The sequence below is a fragment of the Pipistrellus kuhlii genome, unplaced genomic scaffold, assembly GCF_014108245.1.
Source record: "Pipistrellus kuhlii isolate mPipKuh1 unplaced genomic scaffold, mPipKuh1.p scaffold_m20_p_11, whole genome shotgun sequence".
In the NCBI taxonomy this organism is placed as follows: domain Eukaryota; kingdom Metazoa; phylum Chordata; class Mammalia; order Chiroptera; family Vespertilionidae; genus Pipistrellus; species Pipistrellus kuhlii.
Window position 1 is genome coordinate 44,255,792 of NW_023425416.1, and position 20,595 is coordinate 44,276,386.

Genomic DNA, 20,595 nt, shown 5'->3' on the forward strand with positions numbered 1-20,595 from the left:
GGAAATATATATTAATATGCATATTAATTCCATATGTTTACTATTAACAGGACATACATGCTAATAGTAGGTGACAGATGTCTATGTTATTGCTCTTAATTCATAGAAGTTAATTGGTAGATTTTGCTTATATTTTTTGTTTCTAAGATATTAATTTAAAAAATACTGTTGGATGATATTAAATATTAAAACTTAAGATTTCATTAACTTAATACTTTGTGAAACATGTGGCTATTTTTATTTTTGACTTAGGATCTTAAAGTTAGAATAACAGATTTCATTTTCAGGGTAACTTAAGGATAGTGTGGAAGTATTGGAAATGATCATAATTAAGACTGACTGCTTAGGGATATTTACAACTATTTTACATTAGTCACTGTAAAAAAAATCATTCCTTCATATAAGGAATATTGATCATTTAAAAATTACCACATCATATGAGTAATAATGCTTGGCTGATTTGTTTTTTAGAATGTTAAATTTATTGTAAGGTCTTTGAGCGTATTTATTTCCTCTATAATACATTTAAAATAACCTTATATTGGACTTTGGTAAATATATCTTGAATTGAATTGAATGCATTTAGGAAAATTTCTGAGTCTTTTCTCAAACAAAATTTTCCATTGAAAGCAATTTCTTTTTCTGATATTGTTTCAAGTTTTTACTTACATGAACTTTTACATTGTCTATATACCTTGGTTGAGAATGAAACAATGAGTTTTCTATTTTTTGAAGCAATAGTGTTTTAATTTATAGGTCTGTGGGGTTTACTGAGTCATAAGTTGCTAAACCAGTTCAGGGATTGATTTGAAATATATTTAAAAACCTGAAATGTAAGGGCATAAAAACAAACAAACAAACAAAAAAACCCACAAAAAACCTTAAAATAATAATATGAATTTATGGGTTGTAGATCCAGCTAAACATTAGGAGTTATATAGGGTTGGAAATCCTTTGAGTCCTTGATACCTATAGAAATCTCATTTCAGCCGAAACTGGTGTGGCTCAGTGGATAGAGCATCGGCCTGTGGACTGAAAGGTCCCGGGTTCGATTCCGGTCAAGGGCATGTACGTTGGTTGCGGGCACATCCCTGGTAGGGGTGTGCAAGAGGCAGCCGGTTGATGTTTCTCTCTCATCGACGTTTCTAGGTCTCTATCTCTCTCCCTTCCTCTCTGTAAAAAATCAGTAAAATATATTTTAAAAAAAAATCTCATTTCATTGTATCAAATAGTTTCAAAGTAAAATAATAACTATTGTGAGTCTGAAATATATCACAGGAGGTATATATTAATTCATAGTGATTCAGTGTCTCTGTTTCCTAAGGATTCTTTTTTAACTCAAAGGGTAGCTAAAATCAATTTTCCCCTAAACTTATTAAAACAAAGCTAATGAAATATAAGTTTCTCTTATTAAGTCTTTATTGGATAGTAGCCTGAGTTTGAGATGAGGTAGACAGTTTATGTTGTCTTATTATTATTGCAGGAAAAGGGGAAAGGCATGTCTTTTAAAAAAAAGTTCTCAGAATTTTAGCAACTTTGATTCATTTGTGAATTTAAAACTATGATCCCAGTGTTGTGGCTAAATAAATTATTTAACCTTTTCTTGGTCTGGAATGAAGAGACTGACGGCCCTAGCCTATTTCTTTTGGAAGTTGCAAATATATGTGGGATGAAATCTCTACAGCGTTGATAAGTCCTCCTGAAGAAAGACCCAGCACAGACATAAGGCATATTCTGGGGCAGGGCCAGTTCAGCCATGTCTAAGCTTGTATTTTCAAGGCTTTGCAGGTAGTTTTAGATTGTGACTTGGGAGACAGCTGAGAGGGATGTCCTCAAGGATGCCCCAACTAGTACCTGGCTGGGAATCCCGGTCCAGGAGTACTCTCTCTACTCTTCATCTTCAGCATGCAGGGCGTTTTTCTAGTCACCTAAAGTGCTGAGTAGTCTATCATTCTGCATTCACATTTTAGAGGTAAATATTGAAAATTGGTAGTAGATTTTCAACTTAGTTTACTGCATATTTATTCAGCACTTACTATCTGAGGCCCTTAGCTTATCTCCAGGATGAATAGGGAGGTGAAATTTGACGACATCCCTAGCTTTAAGGAGATAACCATATACAGATGCTCCTTGATTTATGGTTACTTCCTGATATACTGTCACAAGTCAAAATTATCATGTCTAAAATGCATTTAAGACATCTAACCTACTGAATGTCATAGCAACATGCTCAGAGCATTTACATTAGCCTACAGTTAGGCAAAATCATCTAACACAAAATATATTTTATAATAAAATGTTGAATATTTGATGTTATTTATTATGCATGTTGCTTTTGCACCATCATAAGGCTGAAAAATTTAGGTTGAATCATTATAAGTCAGGGACCTTCAGTCGTAAGAAAGGGGAGCTGTTCTCAGTGAAGCATAATGTGATGCAGAATGAGATAAGCACAGGGTGGGAAGGCCAAGGAAAATGTCATGGAGAAGCAGGTGTGCCTACTGGGCTTTAAATGAGCTCAGATAGGAGGGAAAGCCTAGACTGGATGTCCAAGGCAGGAAATTGAGAGTGGGTTTTGAAGACGTATGGTCTGGTCTAACTAAAACATTGGATCTGTGAGGTGGAAGTGACTTGCTTATTAAGGCTGCCCAATGTGGAAGGCCTAAATGCTTTCAGATTTTACCTGGAGATATTGGAGGATAGCCCTGGAAATTTTTGAGTAGGGGTTGACAAGGTCAAAGTTGTTTTAGACATATTTTTGGCCTATTTTTCTAATTTTTACACATTAATAAAGAAATTGAAATGGAGACCAGATTATGACATTAGAATAAACCAGAATCCTCTTGGCCTCTGCAATTTGATTCTCATTTGCAGTTGTTTCTTGTCTAGCAGGATCTGTCTGTCACCCTATGTACGTATTTCTTCATTTGCCTTTGCACACAGTATCTCTAGTTAGTTTCATGAGGCAGATGATTTTTTTTTAAAGACCACATGTAAGTCACACTTTCTTATAGTATGAAGTTAAGTATGCCCCCTTTCTTTCTTCTATTGTTGCACTTTCATTTTCTTGAGTTTGATCCTTTGTGCTACTACTGATACTAAAATTCAACCTGTTCTCCTTTTCAATAGAAATTGTTTTTCATCCTAACTTTTATTGGAGTCTCTCCCTAAAGCAAATCTGACGAAGGCCACTTCCAAACCAGGTGGCTCATTTAAACTTTATTCCCAGATCCTGAGGATACTGTACAGAGAGTAGACAGTCTGGCTTCTTTCCCAAGGTATGGCAGAGAGGTGGGCTTCTCCATTAGTGTTTTCTGGCTTGAAGGGAAGAGCTTAAAGCCTTTACTGGATGATCAGCTGCAAATTTTGAGGAAATTGCTGACAAATTTAGAGGTGAATTTCCCATTTCCCATTTCTTAGAAATGTGAAGGGCCACTAGCCAAAGCTTTTTATTTTTTTGACAGACGTGTGTGTACCTTGTATATGTGGTTTCATAAGGAATATAAATGGACTTTGGGGTACTTTGAACTTCATAAGCTATTGAAATTAAATTCTTGTAACTGTAAATTACTGAATTTAAAATTTTTATTTCTTAAAAACAGCCTTTATAGTTAATATACCAGAAAACACTTAACATTGCTTCAGAATGTCAATAAAAAGAATATTGAAATAGTTATTACTTAATATTTCTCTTGCTATTTCCTGCCACATTTATGCTTCATTTCTAGACTTCAGTTTACCAATATAATTTAAAGGATAAGGATTTTTGTAAAATGCCTTTGGAATTCTCCAAAAACTCAGTTGTTTTAAGTGGTATATTTTTTGATCATCAAAGTGGCAGAGACAAAAAATAAAAAGAAAGAAAGGGGCTGAAACTAAAATCTTGCTGTGTTGGGGTTTGTGTTATTAGCTGATCTTAGTTGAAATAAGTATTTAGAAATATGTAAAGTGCCTTGCCTAGGCTTTAGCACATAATAGGAAGTTTTAAAATATTAGTTTTTCCTTCCTGGAAATAATTATACTTTTTTTTTTTGTAATGATGTGAGTTCCCCAAATTTTTTGTTAACTCTATTACATCATCTTTTCCTCTGAAATCTAGTCTATCTCCTCCACCCCAACCACCCTCCTGGGCCCCCTCCACACACATACACACACTTACTTAGTCTGTGTAGCAATAAACAAGGAATGTTAGAGTCAGTTCTCTGGGTGATTCTCCCCTTCTCTATAGGAAATCTCAGGAGAGCACTAGCACCTGAATCTGTATGTAAGGTCTAAACTTGTTATCCTACTTATTTCATAAGTGGTATCTTCTTTCCTCTCTGTCTCCCTCAAAACATCTCATCTTGATACAAAATAGGGAATTTCAACCTTTGAGGAGAATTTTCCACGAGCTTATGGGTGACAGTCTGACTTACGGTATATTTATTTAGATCTGCACAATTTATTATCTTGTTTTGCAAGCCACCATATGTACTGTTTGATTCGTCATGTTTTCGACCAAACAAAACATCTTGTGTTTATTTAAAATGTAATTTGTATTTCTATTAGGTTGATGTGCTGCATGTTTTAAAATACCTACTAAGCATGTTCATGTTCATGCAGTAGCCCATTTTTATGAGATATATGATGTGATTTAGTTAAAGCTGAACTTGGGAGTATCTAATTCTGATTATTTAGAGCATATGTATTGGCAATAGATAGATTTCTACAAATAAAAAGCCTCATAAAATGAATGAGTAATAAAGTTGTATATTAATAAGACAAAGGGCCAACAGTGTTAGAGCTTTATATAGCTTCATGCTATTGTAATTGTATCTTCTTAAAATAATGTCAGCCAGACTTTGTGAGGAGTTCTTTTAAATTGAAGTTCTAGTGTTGGCTGTTATTTCCTTGATTGATACCTTCACATCATACTTCTTTGGTCGTGGCTTCCATTGAGAGCACTTACGAATCTCACCAGCAGACATGTCAGAATGGGTCAAGGCTTCTGTTCTAACATCTATTAGTCATCATCTCTTGCTTTTCTTATAGACCATGGCAAAAGTTATAACCACTGTTCTGAAGTTCCCTGATGATCAGACTCAGAAAATTTTGGAAAGAGAAGATGCTCGACTAATGGTAAGCTTTAAAAGAGGTTACTAATAGATGACGACTTTGTCTTATCCTATATAATAAAAGCCTAATATGCAAATTGTCTGAATGGCAGAACAACTGGCAGAATGACTGGCTGCTATGATGTGCACTGACCACCAGGGCAGATGCTTAACACAGGAGCTGCCCCCAGCCTGCAGGCCCCATGCCAGCCAAGGCGGGTGCTAGCAGGAGCCCTGATCTTCTTGCCGGTTGTCCCACAGATCAGCCCTGATTTCTGGCCAGACCTAGGGACCCTACCCATGCATGAATTTTGTGCACCAGGCCTCTAGTCTACTTATATTCTATTTTGTCTTATTTACAAAGACTGAGTTGGTAAAAGAAATAATTTTTATTTTATTTTATTATACTATAATCTGGAAAATGAGAGTGAATCCACAATAAGAAAAGTTTAATTTAGGGCAGATATGTGAATGGGTGTCTTCAAGGAAAGAACTGTCTTATTTAATAGCAAATATGAAGTTGACGCCCATATATGCTATATTGGATTTCCAGAATTTGGGCTATTTATAGGAAGGATAGAAAAGGGATTTTTCTGATATAATCATTAAGTATATAATGACGTTTTATAGATTGCAGTTCTATTTTAGTTGATTTCAAATATACAGTAATTCTGAGTGAAAGAATTTAAGCATTTAAAAAATATGTTTTTATTGATTTCAGAGGGAGGAAGGGAGAGGAAGAGAGAAAAATATCAGTGATGAGAGAAAATCATCAATTGGCTGCCTTCTGCACACCCCATACTGGGGATCAAGCCCAAAACTGGGAATGGAACCATGACCTCATGGTTCATAGGTTGACACTCAACTACTGACCCACACTGGCTGCGTGAATTTAAGCATTTTTGAGCTTGTGACATATCCTACAAGAGAAATGTAAATAACAGAATTATTAGAAACCCTGTGTGAAGTCAGCTGTGATTAAATTGGAACAAACACTTTATAAGTTATGCAAAATTCTCCATGCCTGACTTCTTTTGCCCTGTTCATGATCTGCACTTCTCTTTTCTTGTCTCCTCACTGAAGCAAGAAAAGATCTTCTCCTTAGTGATGGGTTAGCCTATATTTGACTGTTCCAGAAAGAAGGACTAAACCAATAAGTAATTATCTCCCAAAGCATTCCACCTTATCTAGGCAGACTGTGTGTGTCTTAGAAAAGTTCTTGCTTATCTTGAGCCCAAATCTCCCTTTCAGTAATGGTCAGCAATTTGTTCTGGTTCTAACCAATAAAACCGATGCGTAATGAAAGAGATTGCATGTGTAAAATATTGATTTATAATCTTAAAAGTTTTACTCTTAATTTTTAAAATAATTATGTAATAAGTTATCGTCAAAACACATTGTAAACAGTTGAGAAGCATTACACAGAGGGGGGCCTTCCTGATCTTCAGCCCCCAGCTGTGTCACCACGCCATGACCATTGTTGTTTATTGTGTGGTGACTGTCCCAGATTTTCTAACCTTCGTTAGTATGTTAGTAATTATTCCTTCATCACTAATTATTTCATAATAATGAGAGTAGGCAGCAGCTTGCTTTTTCCACTTACTCTATTTTTATATTATGCTACCTCATTACAAATAGTTCTACCTCATTCTTTTTAATGGCTGGTTTTATGATTATATGGATGTCCTACAATTTAATTCACCAGTTTCCTATTCATGGACACTTAGGTGATGGCCAGTTTTTCAATACTTACAAGCATAGGCCCAGGGGAGCATCCATAACATATATTTTGCAAGTTTTCCAATAGTATATTAACCTTATTGTGTTGTATGTGTTGCAAATATTTTCTAGTTTGCCTTTTGATTTTGCTACTTTTTACTAACCTCACATTAAATATAAATAAATAAGTAAAGTGGTACTTCTAAGGTTGGTCACATTATCCAAGAATAGACTCAGATTTTATAAACAACACCTAATGCTCTTTTAAAGCAAATCAGGAAGCTAGTTAAAAATCTTGGATTATGACCATCTTTTTTTTTTTTTTTTTTTTAATAGATTTTACTGATTTTTACAGAGAGGAAGGGAGAGAGAGAGCTAGAAACATAGATGAGAGAGAAACATCGACCAGCTGCCCCCTGCACACCCTATCGGGGATGTGCCCCCAACCAATGTACATGCCCTTGACTGGAATCGAACCTGGGACCCCCCAGTCTGCAGACCTGACACTCTATCCACTGAGCCAAACCGGTTTTGGCAGATTATGACAATCTTAAAACAGGACATAGGATTTACTGCAGAAGGTTGCTGCATTAAAACTATGTTTGAAATTAGGTCCTCCTTTTTAAAAAATATATATTTTTATTGATTTCAGAAAGGAATGGAGAGGGAGAAAGAGAGCTAGAAACATCAATGATGAGAGAGAATCATTGATCAGCTGCCACCTGCATGCTCCCCCACTAGGGATTGAGCTCACAATCAGGGCATGTGCCCTTTAATGGACTCAAACCTGGGACTCTTCAGGCAATAGGCCAGCGCTCTATCCACTGAGCCATACCAGCAAGGGCTGAAATTGGGTCTCTTTATTTTTTTTTTTAATTTTTAAAAAATATTTCTTATTGATTTTTTACAGAGAGGAAGAGAGAGGGATAGAAAATTAGAAACATTGATGAGAGAGAATCATCGATCAGCTGCCTTTTGCACATCCCCTACTGGGGATGTGCCCACAACCAAGGTACATGCCCTTGACCAGAATCAAACCCGGGACCTTTCAGTCTGCAGGCCGACGCTTCATCCACTGAGCCAAACCAGTTTCGGCTGAAATTGGGTCTCTTTAAATTTGGGATGGGTTATCTTTCCTAAAACTATTCCTGATGTACTATTGAATTATAAGAGAACTACTCAGTGATAAAATTGACATACATTTGAAATGACAATTTGACATAGATATGCTGTAGTCATATACATCAACATTTCCCCATAACCTTTTGATGGCCAACTGAGATTATATAAATCAAATTTGAATGTGTACTTTAATGAAATTATGAAATACATCTTTTTATAAAACAAGTAATTATATTCTAATGTAGCATATCAATATGTACTTAAAGTGGGAAGTACATTTTTAATTATGTTGTTTAAATTTTTAAATTAAAGTTACAAGTAAAAATATCAGCTACATATTATTATATTTAGAATAAGAGGGAGGAATTACAGATTCCTTATACTTACTTAGTCTATGCTTCCTTGATTTGAGAAAAATTTTAAGTAGAATCTGTTTAATCATTTGAAGTTCATATACACATATAACCTATGTTTTATATTAAGTCTTAAAACTAACCCAATAAGCTTTTTTTCCCTGGCTTTGTAGTATACTTCACCTCGCAGTGGTATCTTCTGAGTAAACCATCAGTCTGTGCTTAGTTAGCATGTGGTGAGTGAAGATTAATGTCTTGTGTCTTCTGTGTTGCATGATACTAACCATTTCTCTGGAATTCTTTTGCTTTTTTGTTTAATGAATATATGATTTTGCTATGGGTTAATTTGGGTGTTTTCCATTAATTCTCTTTAATAGATTAACGATCACCTCCACCAGTAAGATTATATAATTTTAGGGAGTTTTAGTTTTTTTAGGTAGTACTTGAAAGTTTCAGAATTGCTCTTTTGAAATTTTGTTAAAGAATCCAAAAAAGTACTTATGCATTCTATATTCATTTTAGTTTTTTAATTTCCAAGAATGTTCTTTGAAGTCAATAAAGATTGTAAGAAAGAAATGAAAAATAATTTTTTAAGTAAAAATGAAGTGATTTATTTCACAATCCAGAATTTAAAATATTGTAAAGCTTACTTAGGGTCCAGGCTAGTCTGAAATAATGAAATTTAGTAAAGTTGATTTAAAAATAAGTGCAGTTTTATTACTTCTTGGGATCAATGAAATAACACATTTGTCCTGTGGAGACTCTTAGGCAACCTGCTTTAATTGAAAATGGCTATTTCTAACTAGAGGCCCAGTGCATGAAATTTGTGCACTGGTGGGGGGGTCTCTCAGCCCAGCCTGCGCCCTCTTGCAGTCACTTGTTCCTTACTGCTCGCTGCTCCTTAGCGCTGCTGTGGCGGTAGGAGAGGCTCCTGTCACCGTTGCTGTGCTTGCTAGCCATGAGCCCAGTTTCAGGCTGAGCCGCACTCTCTCCTCACCCTCACCCTCACTCACACACACACACACACACACACACACACACACACACACACACCCCCGTGGGAGCGCACTGACCACTAGGGAGCAGCTCCTGTGTTGAGCATCTGCCCCCTTGTGGTCAGTGAGCATTACAGCGACCCGTCATTCTGATCTTTTCACTATAATGGTCGCTTAGGTTTTTATGATATAGATTTCATGTTGTTATAGTGAAGTGAAGGCATCTAAAATATTTCAAAAACAGTTAACTGTCTTCACTATTTCAACACTTCTTCAATTACCTCCACATATTATTCATGCAATTAGCTTGATTTAGCAACCCCTAAAAATTTAGAGAACATTTTTGCCTCAAACTTAGCTAGAATTTTCACAAATCACAAATAACCTGATCACAATTAATAAACTTAATTACAATTAAAGACTTCCTATGATTGTTAATTTGGCTAGTATTCAGCTAACAGTATCAAGGTTTAAAATTCCAATATACAGTATTAAAAAAAACAAAACCTGTTTAGCTTTAAAAATTCTTTTTGCTTACATTTGAGGCTCATTTTGATTTTAATATATATCAATTAACTTGCCTTAGTGATTACCTAGAATTATCTTGGTCATGTAAATTTCATATCAAACTCAGTAAGTCTTAAATTTTCATATATAAATATTGATTTCAGAGAGGAATGGAGAAGGAGAGAAAGGTAGAAACATCAGTGATGAGAGAGGATCCTTGATCGGCTGCCTCCTGCAGGCTCCCCACTGGGGTCTGAGCCCCCACCTCGGGCATGTGCCCTTGGCTGGAATCGAACCCTGGGCCCTTCAGTCCACAGGCTGACACTCTATCCACTGAGCCAAACCTGCTAGTGCAAATTTTCCTTTTTTAATAATATAAATATCTCATCATGCTTATTATATTATTGCATTTAAGTACTGAAAATTATTACTGTGTAGCATTTCTATTGATTGATTAATTGACTGTCTCCTCAACTTTTAGTTTGATTTGCAAAATGGTATAATATACACTTATATACCTTTACCTGTATTCACCAATTACTAACTGCCAAATTTTTTCACTTGCTCTCATTTTCACTCTTTCTCTCCATGTGTATTTCCCCTTTATAACATTTGACAGTTGCTTGCAAACATAAACTAACATTTTAGCAAATATCTTTAAGGACAAAGGCTTTTCTTACATACTCATAATACAATAATCACTCTCAGGAAATTTAATATTAACATAATACTGTTATCTAGTATGTAGTAATACTTACATTTTTCCAGTGTCTGAAAGAACATTTTCCATAATTTCTTAAATTTCAGGATCCATTCAGAGATTGCATATTGCCGTTGATTGTCATGTTTTTCTATCTCTTCTTTAAATTGGAGAACTCCTCCCAGCCATTTTGTCTTTCATGATATTGACATTCATTTTTGGGTCATGCATGAATTTTTTCCTGCCACAGCTTAAGTGAGGTTTTTGTTTTTGTTTTTTAATATATATTTTATATTATTATGATTTTGTACAGTGAGGAAGGGAGAGAAATAGAGAGTTAGAAACATTGATGAGAGAAAGTCATCGATCAGCTGCCTCTTGCACACCCCCTACTGGGGATCTGCCCGCAACCAAGGTACATGCCCTTGACCGGAATCGAACCCGGGACCCTTCAGTCCCCAAGCCCACGCTCTATCCACTGAGCCAAACCAGTCCTGGCGAGGTTTTGAAATAATAACTGACATGGGAATTTAAATAGAAGTTTTTTTTTTCTTATCTAGATTTCTAGGGCCAACATGATAATTGAGCTAGTTTCATAAAGAATATGATGCTATTTGAAGTACATCATAAGTAGCAGATTATATAGTTCATTTACAAATTGAGAAGACTTTAAAAGTTTCTCTTTTCAGTAAATATATATGAACGTTTGTCTCATTTACTTAGTCTTATTCAGTAATTTATTTTTATGGCTTTTTAAAAAAACCTCATATTTGATCTATGAGATTTTAGCATTTAAGACAACTTATTAGGGAGGTCTGGCATTATTTCTCATAATATTTTACATTTTTAAAGTTAAGGTTGTTAATTTCAAGTGAGGCATAGCTTTTACACCAAAATGCTGTTTGTCCTTTGCTGCCACGCATGCCACCCCTGAGAACTGCAGTATCTAGGAAAACCCCACATAGGGGCAGGGGGTACTCTTTCCTCTGTAATGCAGTCTGAACTGCTGCGTCCAGAGAAACTGCTGAGTCAGCATGGCGACTCTTGGCTTTATCTATGACCTGGTAGCATTCAATATAAGGTGGAAGGCTGCAGCTTCAGTGTCACTCTTACAAACACTGTTTCTCAGGATTGCTGTCTCTAGATCAGATCATTCCAAGGACATCAATTTTTAGATGATTTCGGTAGGACTTAATTCTTAGAAAATTTCTACTTCAATACCAGGCCATAGAATATAATTTAAGTTTAACTTGAAACAACTAATCTCCCAAAAGGTTGGCTTTAAAGGTGTGCTTTTCTTTATCCTTGTCTCCTTTTCCTTTTCCAGTCATGGCTTCGGTCTTCATCTTGAAGAAATGAGGAGAATCATGTTGGGCAAAGTTGGAGGCTGCACATTGCTGCTCTATGAGAAAAGCTGTTGTTCGGGGCTCTTCCTGTAGCCAAAAGACCAAGAAAAATCTCACATTGGCCCACATTTAGCCTTTAAAATAGGTTGTATCAGTGGGAAATGGTGGTAGCTTTTTTCTTTCTTCTTTTTCTCCTGGGAAGAGTTTTGTGTTATTTAAAACTTTTTAACTAATTTAGGTAACCTGATTTATGGGCTCACTAAATGTTCCTTTCTTCCAGTCTTTTTGTCTCTCTTGAAAAGATCTGCTTGCTTTTCTATTTATTTTTAGAGTGATTTTTAAAAAAGACTTGTGCAATACATTTGGAGGTGAAACTTAGTGGGTTTTTTTTCCTGATAAATTAGAGCATTTAATTTACTCTTTTATCCAGTTTGATTTGTTGAAATTTACTGAAGACTAGTTCTTTAAGTTATGACATACGAGAAATCCAAACTGCAGTACCTCATTGTTTACTTAGCTTTTGTACTTATATTTTTCAGAGGAAAAAATACTACTGTAAATTGTAAATAGTCAACACATAACTATTGTATGCAAACCTGTGACTGTTGGCAATGTCATCTTGGAAGAACAGATAAATAAAGTTTATTTACTATATAAAATGTTCTGATTATGCTTTTTTTCCCTCCTATGTTGAAATCTTCAAAATATTAAGAACTTATTTTCTATATGGATGAATATAATGAACTATTTGTCAAGATGTGTATTTGGAAAGTTTTTTATGTTCAAAATTAGCGTGGCCACAGATGGTATGCACTAGATGGTATGCGTCTGCCAACCTGGAGACACTTTCTCTTCTGGACTAGACCATACTCTGAGTTTTTTTAAACTTAGTGAGAGACATTCTGGACACCAAGAGATGGAACTGTTCAGAGGCTTTGACACACTCTTTATATTCTAGCAAATACAGTGTTCAGTTTCTAGGTATTATCTAACCTCTGCCTCAGTTTCAGACAGTCTGGACCTTAGCCTTTCTGTGTATTGTATTGTGGTAAAGAGTGGGGGCTTGAGCGGGTGGATGACCAGGGGTCTTCCCATAGCCCACAGCTGACTGCTTGGAGGGCTGTTGTTCCAGCAAGGGAAGAGGGTCTTTCTCCTCCCTCCCTTTCCTTTTCCCCTCCCTCCCTCTTCTTCCTCTTCTTCCTTTGTACCTTCCCTCTTTTTCTTTCTTCTTTCCTTTCTTTTTAAATCAAGATTTTCTTACAAGCGAAATTTTGTCCCACTGAAGAATTTCTGACAACAGACATAATGTCTTTCCCTAGGGTGGGACTCTTAGTGAAATCCATATACAACTTCCAACAATTCCCCCCTAGCCCATTTCTTCAGACAAACATATCAGAGAGTGCAGAGGTCAGCAAACTTTTCTTTGTCAAGGGCCAGATCGTAAATGGCTTCAGCTTTATAGGCCATACAGTTTGTGATAATCTCTCACCTCTGCCTCTGCAGTACAAAAGCAGTCACAGATAGTACATAAATGAATGAGTAATTGTATTCCAATTGTATTCCAAATTGTATTTCAATAAAACGATTTACAAAAACCTGCAGCAGGCTGTGGTTTGCCAACCCTGGAGAAAGCACACAAGCTGGATTTTAGACACGGAGCAGGGGCAGGAGTGAACAGGAGTTGCTCATTTTCCTCAGTGCAGGCTTAGTGGTGACTCTCTCTCCTGTTACTTTTCCAGCGAAAAGGACAAAGCTTTACATTGTGCTCAGTGCTGGGGTCTCATCTGTCTGGAACTTTTTTTTTATTGTCTAAAGTTTTACATTTGTCTTGAGAAGGAAACCGCTAGTTGTATGTATGTGTGTATGTATATTATTTCTCCCCCCCCCCTCCACTAAGTGGGTCACATGATATAAATATTTTGGGTACAAATTCTCTAATACATATAAGGATATAATAAATACAAATGCTATTTATATACTATGAGCACCTTTCTCTATCTTTAAATTGAAAACCTGATTTTAGTGGCTGTATAGTATTCCATCATATGGGTATGACAAACTTATCCTAATTGATTCCCATGTAGTAGCTATTTCGGGAGTTTCCAATTTGTGTGCATCACAAATAAGGCCTTGATGAAGACTGATAATTAGATCCATAGAAGCTGGGCTGCCGGGTCAAAGGGTTCTAATGTGTCAATGCTTTTGATCCCAAGCCAGACTGCCCTTCCCAAGGTTAACTTCAAAGCCAGGAAATGGCTCTAAGTCGCTATTTTCTGTCATCTCCATCCAGAGCCAGGTAATTGGGGGGAGGGGAGGGGGCGGGGCGTGGGGGGACATGGCTGGAGCCTGGCCCTGCAGCTTTGTTCTGAAAGAGGAGCACCAGAGGCAGAGAAAAGAGGATGACAAACACCTCAGGGGCTCCTAAAACTTCCACCTGTGAGTGACGCGTGTCCCTCTGCTCATACTGCACTGGGCAAAGCAGACCCTCCGCACAAGCCTGGCTTCAAATAGGCCAGGAGGACGCTCCTCCCATAGGAAGCTGGACCAGTGCCCTCCGGGACATACCTGGGTATTTTCCTTCACTTGAACACAAGGCACAGCTTGCAAAGCTGGATGTGCTCGTGTGTGTGTGTGTGTGTGTGTGTGTGTGTGTGTGTGTGTACCTAATTAAGACCTAATGCATGAAGCCATCGGATTTGCTCAGATTGGCCCGGGATTCCGAAAAAGCAGAGGTTTTATGAAACTTCTCAGCCAATGTGGAATGCATGAACTATTGAAAGGACAGAAAAAGACCCAGGGAGGAAGGGCTGCTCCATTATTCATCGGGCCCGGAGTCCCCAAGTCCCCGAGCCCGGCTTCAGCAGGGCCCAGAAGCCGGCGGGGCCAGGCGGACGGAGACGGGAGGCCCCGGCCCGGCCCGGCTCGCCAAGCTCGCCGTCGGCGCTGCGGAGGCTGCAGCCACGGTCGCGGGCGCGGAGCTTGTCCTACGGGACCCGGCGGTCTGGTGCCAGGGAAACCTCGCTCGGTACCCGCCGCCGAGACCAGGAACCGGCGTGGTCATTGCACCAGAATCGGGACGCGGAATCCAGAATCCAGACTCCAGCGAGGTAGGAGCCGGGGGTCCGGGAGGCTCTGCCGTCCACTGCGCCCGCCGCCCACCTCCCCGCACCGCGCGGCCTGGGGTGGGGGTGGGGTGGGGTGGTCCCGGGCGGGGCGGGTGGGGCTGCGGATGGGAAGTGGGTAAAGTGCGCGGAGGTGGTGATGCTGGTTCTTCTTGCCGCTCCCGAGCTGCGGGCAGACTCCCTGGCGGACGAAAGGGGCTGCGGGGATGACCGGACATGCGGGAGGGCGAGCCCCGGGCACCTGTGGAGCTGGGCTGTCTATGCAGGTGGGATTCATCGTCTGCCTGCCCGGAGGCCTCACTCCCCCAGCGGGTCCGACCGTCCGACCGTGCCGCCTGGCTGCGGGGACGGGAGGATGCGGGGGTCCGGCCGGGCAGGAGAAAGAGTCCCTGGGGGGGGGGGGGCACGGAGCAGAGAGGGATGCGCGGGGGAGCCAGGGCGGCGGCCATGGGGCATCGGCGGCCAATGCACTCCTTTCTCCCTCCTGGATCCCTCTGATGTACTGGGTTCAGGACAGCTCAGAACCACAGGCACCTTGGTGGCATCTTTCTGCCCACACCACAGCCAGCCTGCCCCCAGAGTCTGCCAGCGACGCTGTGCCGCGGCCCCGCCAGCGGGCATATGGCTTGTGAGAGCTGGGCCATTCTCAGGTTGTAAGTCCGGGCCTGTGATCTGGGGCTGAGGTGGGGGAGGGGAGTGGGGAGGGGAGAATCGGCAGAATTGTCCACACCTGGGACAGTCCAGGCTCTGAAGACATGGGGCCACAATGAGGACTCAGCTTCCCCGCCCCCTCCCCCCCCCCCCCCCCCCCCCCCCCCCCGCCAGGTGCTAACACCATCCAGGCATTGTCCGCGCATTCACAGCAGTCCTGAAAGGAGGCGTTGTTTCCCTACCTCTGTTCCAGGCGCAGAGGGCCAGGCCACTTGGGGGGATGCTGGTGGGACATCACCCCACATTATCCTGTCACCCCCCGAATTGTGGACTTGAAGCCACACGGAAGCGCGCTAGGTCCCAGCTCAGTAGATAAGTGGCCTTCGGGCTTTGGTTTTCACATGGTCCTATTTTATAGGAGTGGTGTATTGTCTGCCCTTGCCAACCATGCTGCCTGTGCCATCTCATGACCCACTTCCTACCTCACCCAATGGTTGTTGAGGGGTGAGACTTACTTTGAACCTCACCCAATGGTTGGTGAAGGTCCCGTCCCAATTGTAACATCACCCAATGGTAGTTGAGAGGCGTGACCCACTTCCAACCTCACCCAATGGTTGTTGAGGGACAAGTCCCACTTCTAACCTCGCCCAATGGTAGTTGATGGGCGTGACCAACTTCCAAACTCACCCAATGGTTGTTGAGGAGTGGGACCCACAGACAACTTCACCCAAAGGTTGTTGAGGAGCAGAATCCACTTATAACATCATCCAATGGCTGTTGAGGGTTGGGACCCAATTCTACCCTCACCCAATGGTTGTTGAGGGATTCCACATGTGTCAAACACAAGGCCCGCGGGCCAAGTCCGTCCCGCCAGGCCTTGCAATGTGGCCCGCACCACGCTGTCATCACTGCACTCCGCTGCGTTCCCATCACAATGACAGTTTATGACTGTTCAGTAAACCATTCGGCCCGCGATTTAGGCTGGATTTTAGATTTTGGCCCCTTCTCTGATTGAGTTCGACACCCCTAGATTAGACCCACAAAACAGTCTTTGAGCTGATGCTCTTACTACTGAACTTAATTGGACAGAGATGTTAATTATCTTAGAATTTATTTTTTTAAAAAATAATTCTAGATTTACCCCACAATTGCATAGGAGTTCCTGCGCACAGGTCTGCATAGCTAATCTCTTCTGTTGTTCACAGCTTCCATAACCCTGGCGCTGGCACAGCTAAAGAGTTGAACTGGATTATATACTTGTGTTTCCCTAGTCTTTCACTAATAGCCTTTTTCTGTTGGAGGATCTACCGGGAACCCCGCACTGCTTTTAGCCCCATCTGTGCATTGTCTCCCAGCCGACTTTGTTTTTAATTACCTTAACAAGCTTGGATTGTGCTGTGTGGAAAGGGGCCCCACTTGCCTGAGTGCTATCGGCTGCAGGGAATCCAAGTTTGATCAGGTGCATGTAATGGAGTAGGATCGAAACCCTTGAGCATGTTGTAAACATCTTGATAAACCTCTTACTTTGCCTTGTGGCATCTGCTACAAAATAAAGCCAAGGCTTGTGGGCTTGGGCGCTGTCTTTCAGGAAGCAGCATCCCACCGAGACCCAGCTTTAATTGTCTTGTATGTCTTTTCCAAGCTTTTCAGCTGCCTCCTCTCAGGGCCACCCTGGGCCGTGTGTGGCTACACCGTGCTGGTTCTGTGCTTTGAAGGATGCCTTTTGGATTCTCTGATGTTTTCCTTATAATAGACTGGGGTGTAGGGAAGAGCACCACATTTGTGGAGCATGCTCATTGCACAGAGTCAGGGCAGGTGATACCAACACGATTTATCTGTGGGTCCGTGATGATGTTGGCTTGGTCTTCACTGTACACCAGCTATGATTTCCATCCCACAGTCTGAGCAATGGGAGAGAGGTACATAGTGCCAATGGTAGTAGAGGGGCTGGTCCCAGGGCCAACCTCAGCCAATGGGAGTTGAGGGGCGGGTCCCAATGCCAACCTCAGCTAATGGGAGTTGAGGGGCAAGTCCCACTGCCAACCTCAGCAAATAGTAGCTGAGAGGCGGGTTCCACAGTAATGGGAAGAAGGCGGGGGAGGGAGAGGAAAGTGCTTAAAGAAGACACAATTGGCCCCAATCCTTGAGGGTAGATTGGGCATGAGCAGTGAGGAGGAGGCTGGACCAGTAAAAAAGGGCTGGGCCTAAAGGTGGGGGTTGTCAGAGAGATCTGTATTAATTTGTGTCCTGCCATGTGGACCTACTTGCAACATCACCCAATGGTAGTAGAGGTGGGACTCACTTCGAAACTCACCCAGTGGTAGTAGAGGGTCGGGTCCCATTGCCAACCTCAGCCAATGGTAGTAGAGGGGCGGGTTCCTCTTCCATCCTCACCCAATGGTAGCTGAGGGGCTGGTCCCATTGCCAACCTCAGCCAATGGGAGTTGAGGGGAGGGTCCCACTGTCAACCTCGTCCAATGGGGGTTGTGGAGCGGGACCCACTGCCAACTTCAGCCTATGGGAGTTAAGGGGCGGGTTCCTCTGCCAACCTCACCCAATGGTAGCTGATGGGCAGGTCCCACAGCCAACTTCAGCCAATGGTAGCTGAGGGGCGGGTCCCACAGCCAACCTCAGCCAATGGTAGCTGAGAGGTTGGTCCCACTGCCAACCTCAGCCAATGGGAGTTGGTGGGCAGGTCCCACTGTCCACCTCAGCCAATGGTTGCTTAGGGGCGGGTCCCATGGCCCACCTCAGCCAATGGGAGTTGAGGGGAGGGTCACACTCTCAACCACGCCCAATGGGGGTTGAGGGGTGGGACCCACTGTCAACCTCAGCCTATGGGAGTTAAGGAGCTGGTCCAACTGCCAACCTCAGCCAATGGTAGCTGAGGGGCCGGTTCCACTGCCAGCCTCAGCCAATGGTCTGCTGTGGGGCGGATCCCTGGCCCAACTCTGCCAGTGGGAGTTGAGGGGCTGGTCTCCCAGCCAATCTAAGCCAATGGGAGTTGAGGGGAGTGTCCCACTGTCAACCTCGCCCAATGGGGGTTGTGGGGCAGGACCCACTGCCAACCTCAGCCTATGGGAGTTAAGGGGCGGGTTCCTCTGCCAACCTCACCCAATGGGAGTTGAGGGGCTGGTGCCACTGCCCACTTCAGCCAATGGTAGCTGAGGGGCGGGTTCCACTGCCTGCCTCAGCCAATGGTAGTTGAGGGGCCGGTCCCACTGCCAACCTCAGCCAATGGGAGTTGGGGGGCAGGTCCCACTGCCCACCTCAGACAATGGTCGCTGAGGGGCGGGTCTCACAGCCCACCTCAGCCAATGGTAGTTGAGGGGCCGGTTCCCTGGCCAAACTCAGCCAATGGGAGTTGAGGGGAGGGTCCACTGTTAACCTCGCCCAATAAGGGTTGAGGGGCAGGACCCACTGCCAACCTCAGCCTATGGGAGTTAAAGGGCTAGTCCAACTTCCAACCTCACCCAATGGTAGTTGAGGGGCTGGTCCCACTGCCTATGTCAGCCAATGGCAGCTGAGGGGCGGGTCCCATGGCCAACCTCAGCCAATGGCAGTTTAGGGGCTGGTCCCACTGACAACCCCATCCAATGGGAGTTGAGGAGCGGGTCCCATTTCCAACATCACCAATGGTTGCTGGGGGGCGGGACCCACTCCCAACCTCACCCAATGGTTGTTGAGGGGTTGGACCCAGAAACCAGTCCTTGGGCTGATGCTCTTACCACTGAACATAATTGTCCAGAGCTGTTCATTACATTTTTAATTGTAATTTTTTATTTTATTTTTATTTTGGAATAATTCTAGATCTCCCCCCACAATTGCATAGTGAGTACAGGGTTCCTTGCCCGCACGCATGTCGGCACAGCCTGTCTGTCCGGTTGTTCACAGCTCCCATAACCCCGGCGCCGACACAGCTAAGTGAGTGCTGGTGCCTTGCTTGAACCCGACTATAGACTTGTGTTTTCCTGGTCTTTCACTAATAGCCTTCTTCTGTTGCGGGATCTACCTAGAATCCCGGACTGCTTTTAGTGCCATATGTGCATTGTCTCCCAGGCGTCCTTGTTTTTAATGACCTTCGCGGGCTTGGAGGGTGCAGAGGAGCCACAGCATTTGGACGGGTTCAAGATCGGAACTAATGAGAGGACCCAGTCTTCTCTTGGCCATGTGCATGTCCCAGCTGGGAAGGCAGAGCTTCCCAGCACAATTATTTCCAACAGCTAGAGTTGGAAACTTGAACCTGTGGTCTGAACACGTGGCCCCACTTGCCTGAGTGATGTAGGCTGCGGGTAACCCAGGTTTCATCAGGTGCATGCAATGGAGTAGGATGGGAACCCGTGAGAATGCTGTAAACATCTAGGCCAAGTCCTTACTTTACCTCGTGGCATCTGCTACAAAAGAAAGCCGCGGCTTATGGGCTTGGGTGCTGTCTCTCAGGAAGCAGCATCCCCCCGAGACCCAGCTTTCATTCTCTTGTCTGTCTTTTCCAAGCGTTTCAGCCGCCCCCTCTCAGGGCCACCCTGGGCCGTGTGTGGCTGCTCCAGGCTGGTCCTGTGTTTTGAAGGAAGCCTTTTGGATTCTCTGATGTTTTCCTTCTAATAGACTGGGGTTTAGTGAAGAGCACCACATGTGTGGAGCATGCTCATTGGGCATGCGATACCAACACGATTTATCCGTGGGTCCCTGTTGATGTTGGCCTTGGTCACCAGGACCCTGGCGTGTCTGCCAGAGTCTTCACTGTACACCTGCTGTGATTTCCATCCCAAAGTCTGAGCATTGGGAGAGACACACATAGTGCGAACCTGTCCTGGGAGGAAGGCGGGGATGCGGGGAGAAAGTGCTTAGGGATGACACAATTGCCCTGTTCCTTGAGGGTCGACTGGGCATGAGCAGTGAAGAGGAGGCGGGACCAGTAAAAAAGGGCTGTGCCTAAAGGTGGGTGTTGTTCAGAGAGATCAGTATTTCTGTAATTAATTTGTGTCCT

General features: G+C 42.4%; 1 protein-coding gene and 1 long non-coding RNA gene across 10 annotated transcripts in view; both read left to right on the forward strand.

Annotated features, from left to right (window-relative positions):
* GOLGA4 (golgin A4) overlaps positions 1 to 12,494 on the forward strand; it is a 73,831-nt gene extending 61,337 nt beyond the window's left edge. For 7 of the 9 annotated variants that reach the window (XM_036431793.2, XM_036431790.2, XM_036431795.2 and 4 more), the window contains 3 exons: positions 5,032 to 5,118; positions 8,461 to 8,523; positions 11,817 to 12,494. In XM_036431793.2, coding sequence (XP_036287686.1) covers positions 5,032 to 5,118; positions 8,461 to 8,490 — 117 coding nt within the window. In that variant the 3' untranslated portion in view covers positions 8,491 to 8,523; positions 11,817 to 12,494. The remainder of the gene's footprint in view (positions 1 to 5,031; positions 5,119 to 8,460; positions 8,524 to 11,816) is intronic. The other 2 variants (XM_036431791.2, XM_036431801.2) reach the window with 1 other exon arrangement.
* Positions 9,342 to 11,040, forward strand: LOC118715478. The gene is made up of 2 exons (XR_004986910.2): positions 9,342 to 10,749; positions 10,992 to 11,040. It is a non-coding gene; the product is annotated as an uncharacterized LOC118715478 (long non-coding RNA).
* Positions 12,495 to 20,595: the final 8,101 nt, after the last annotated feature.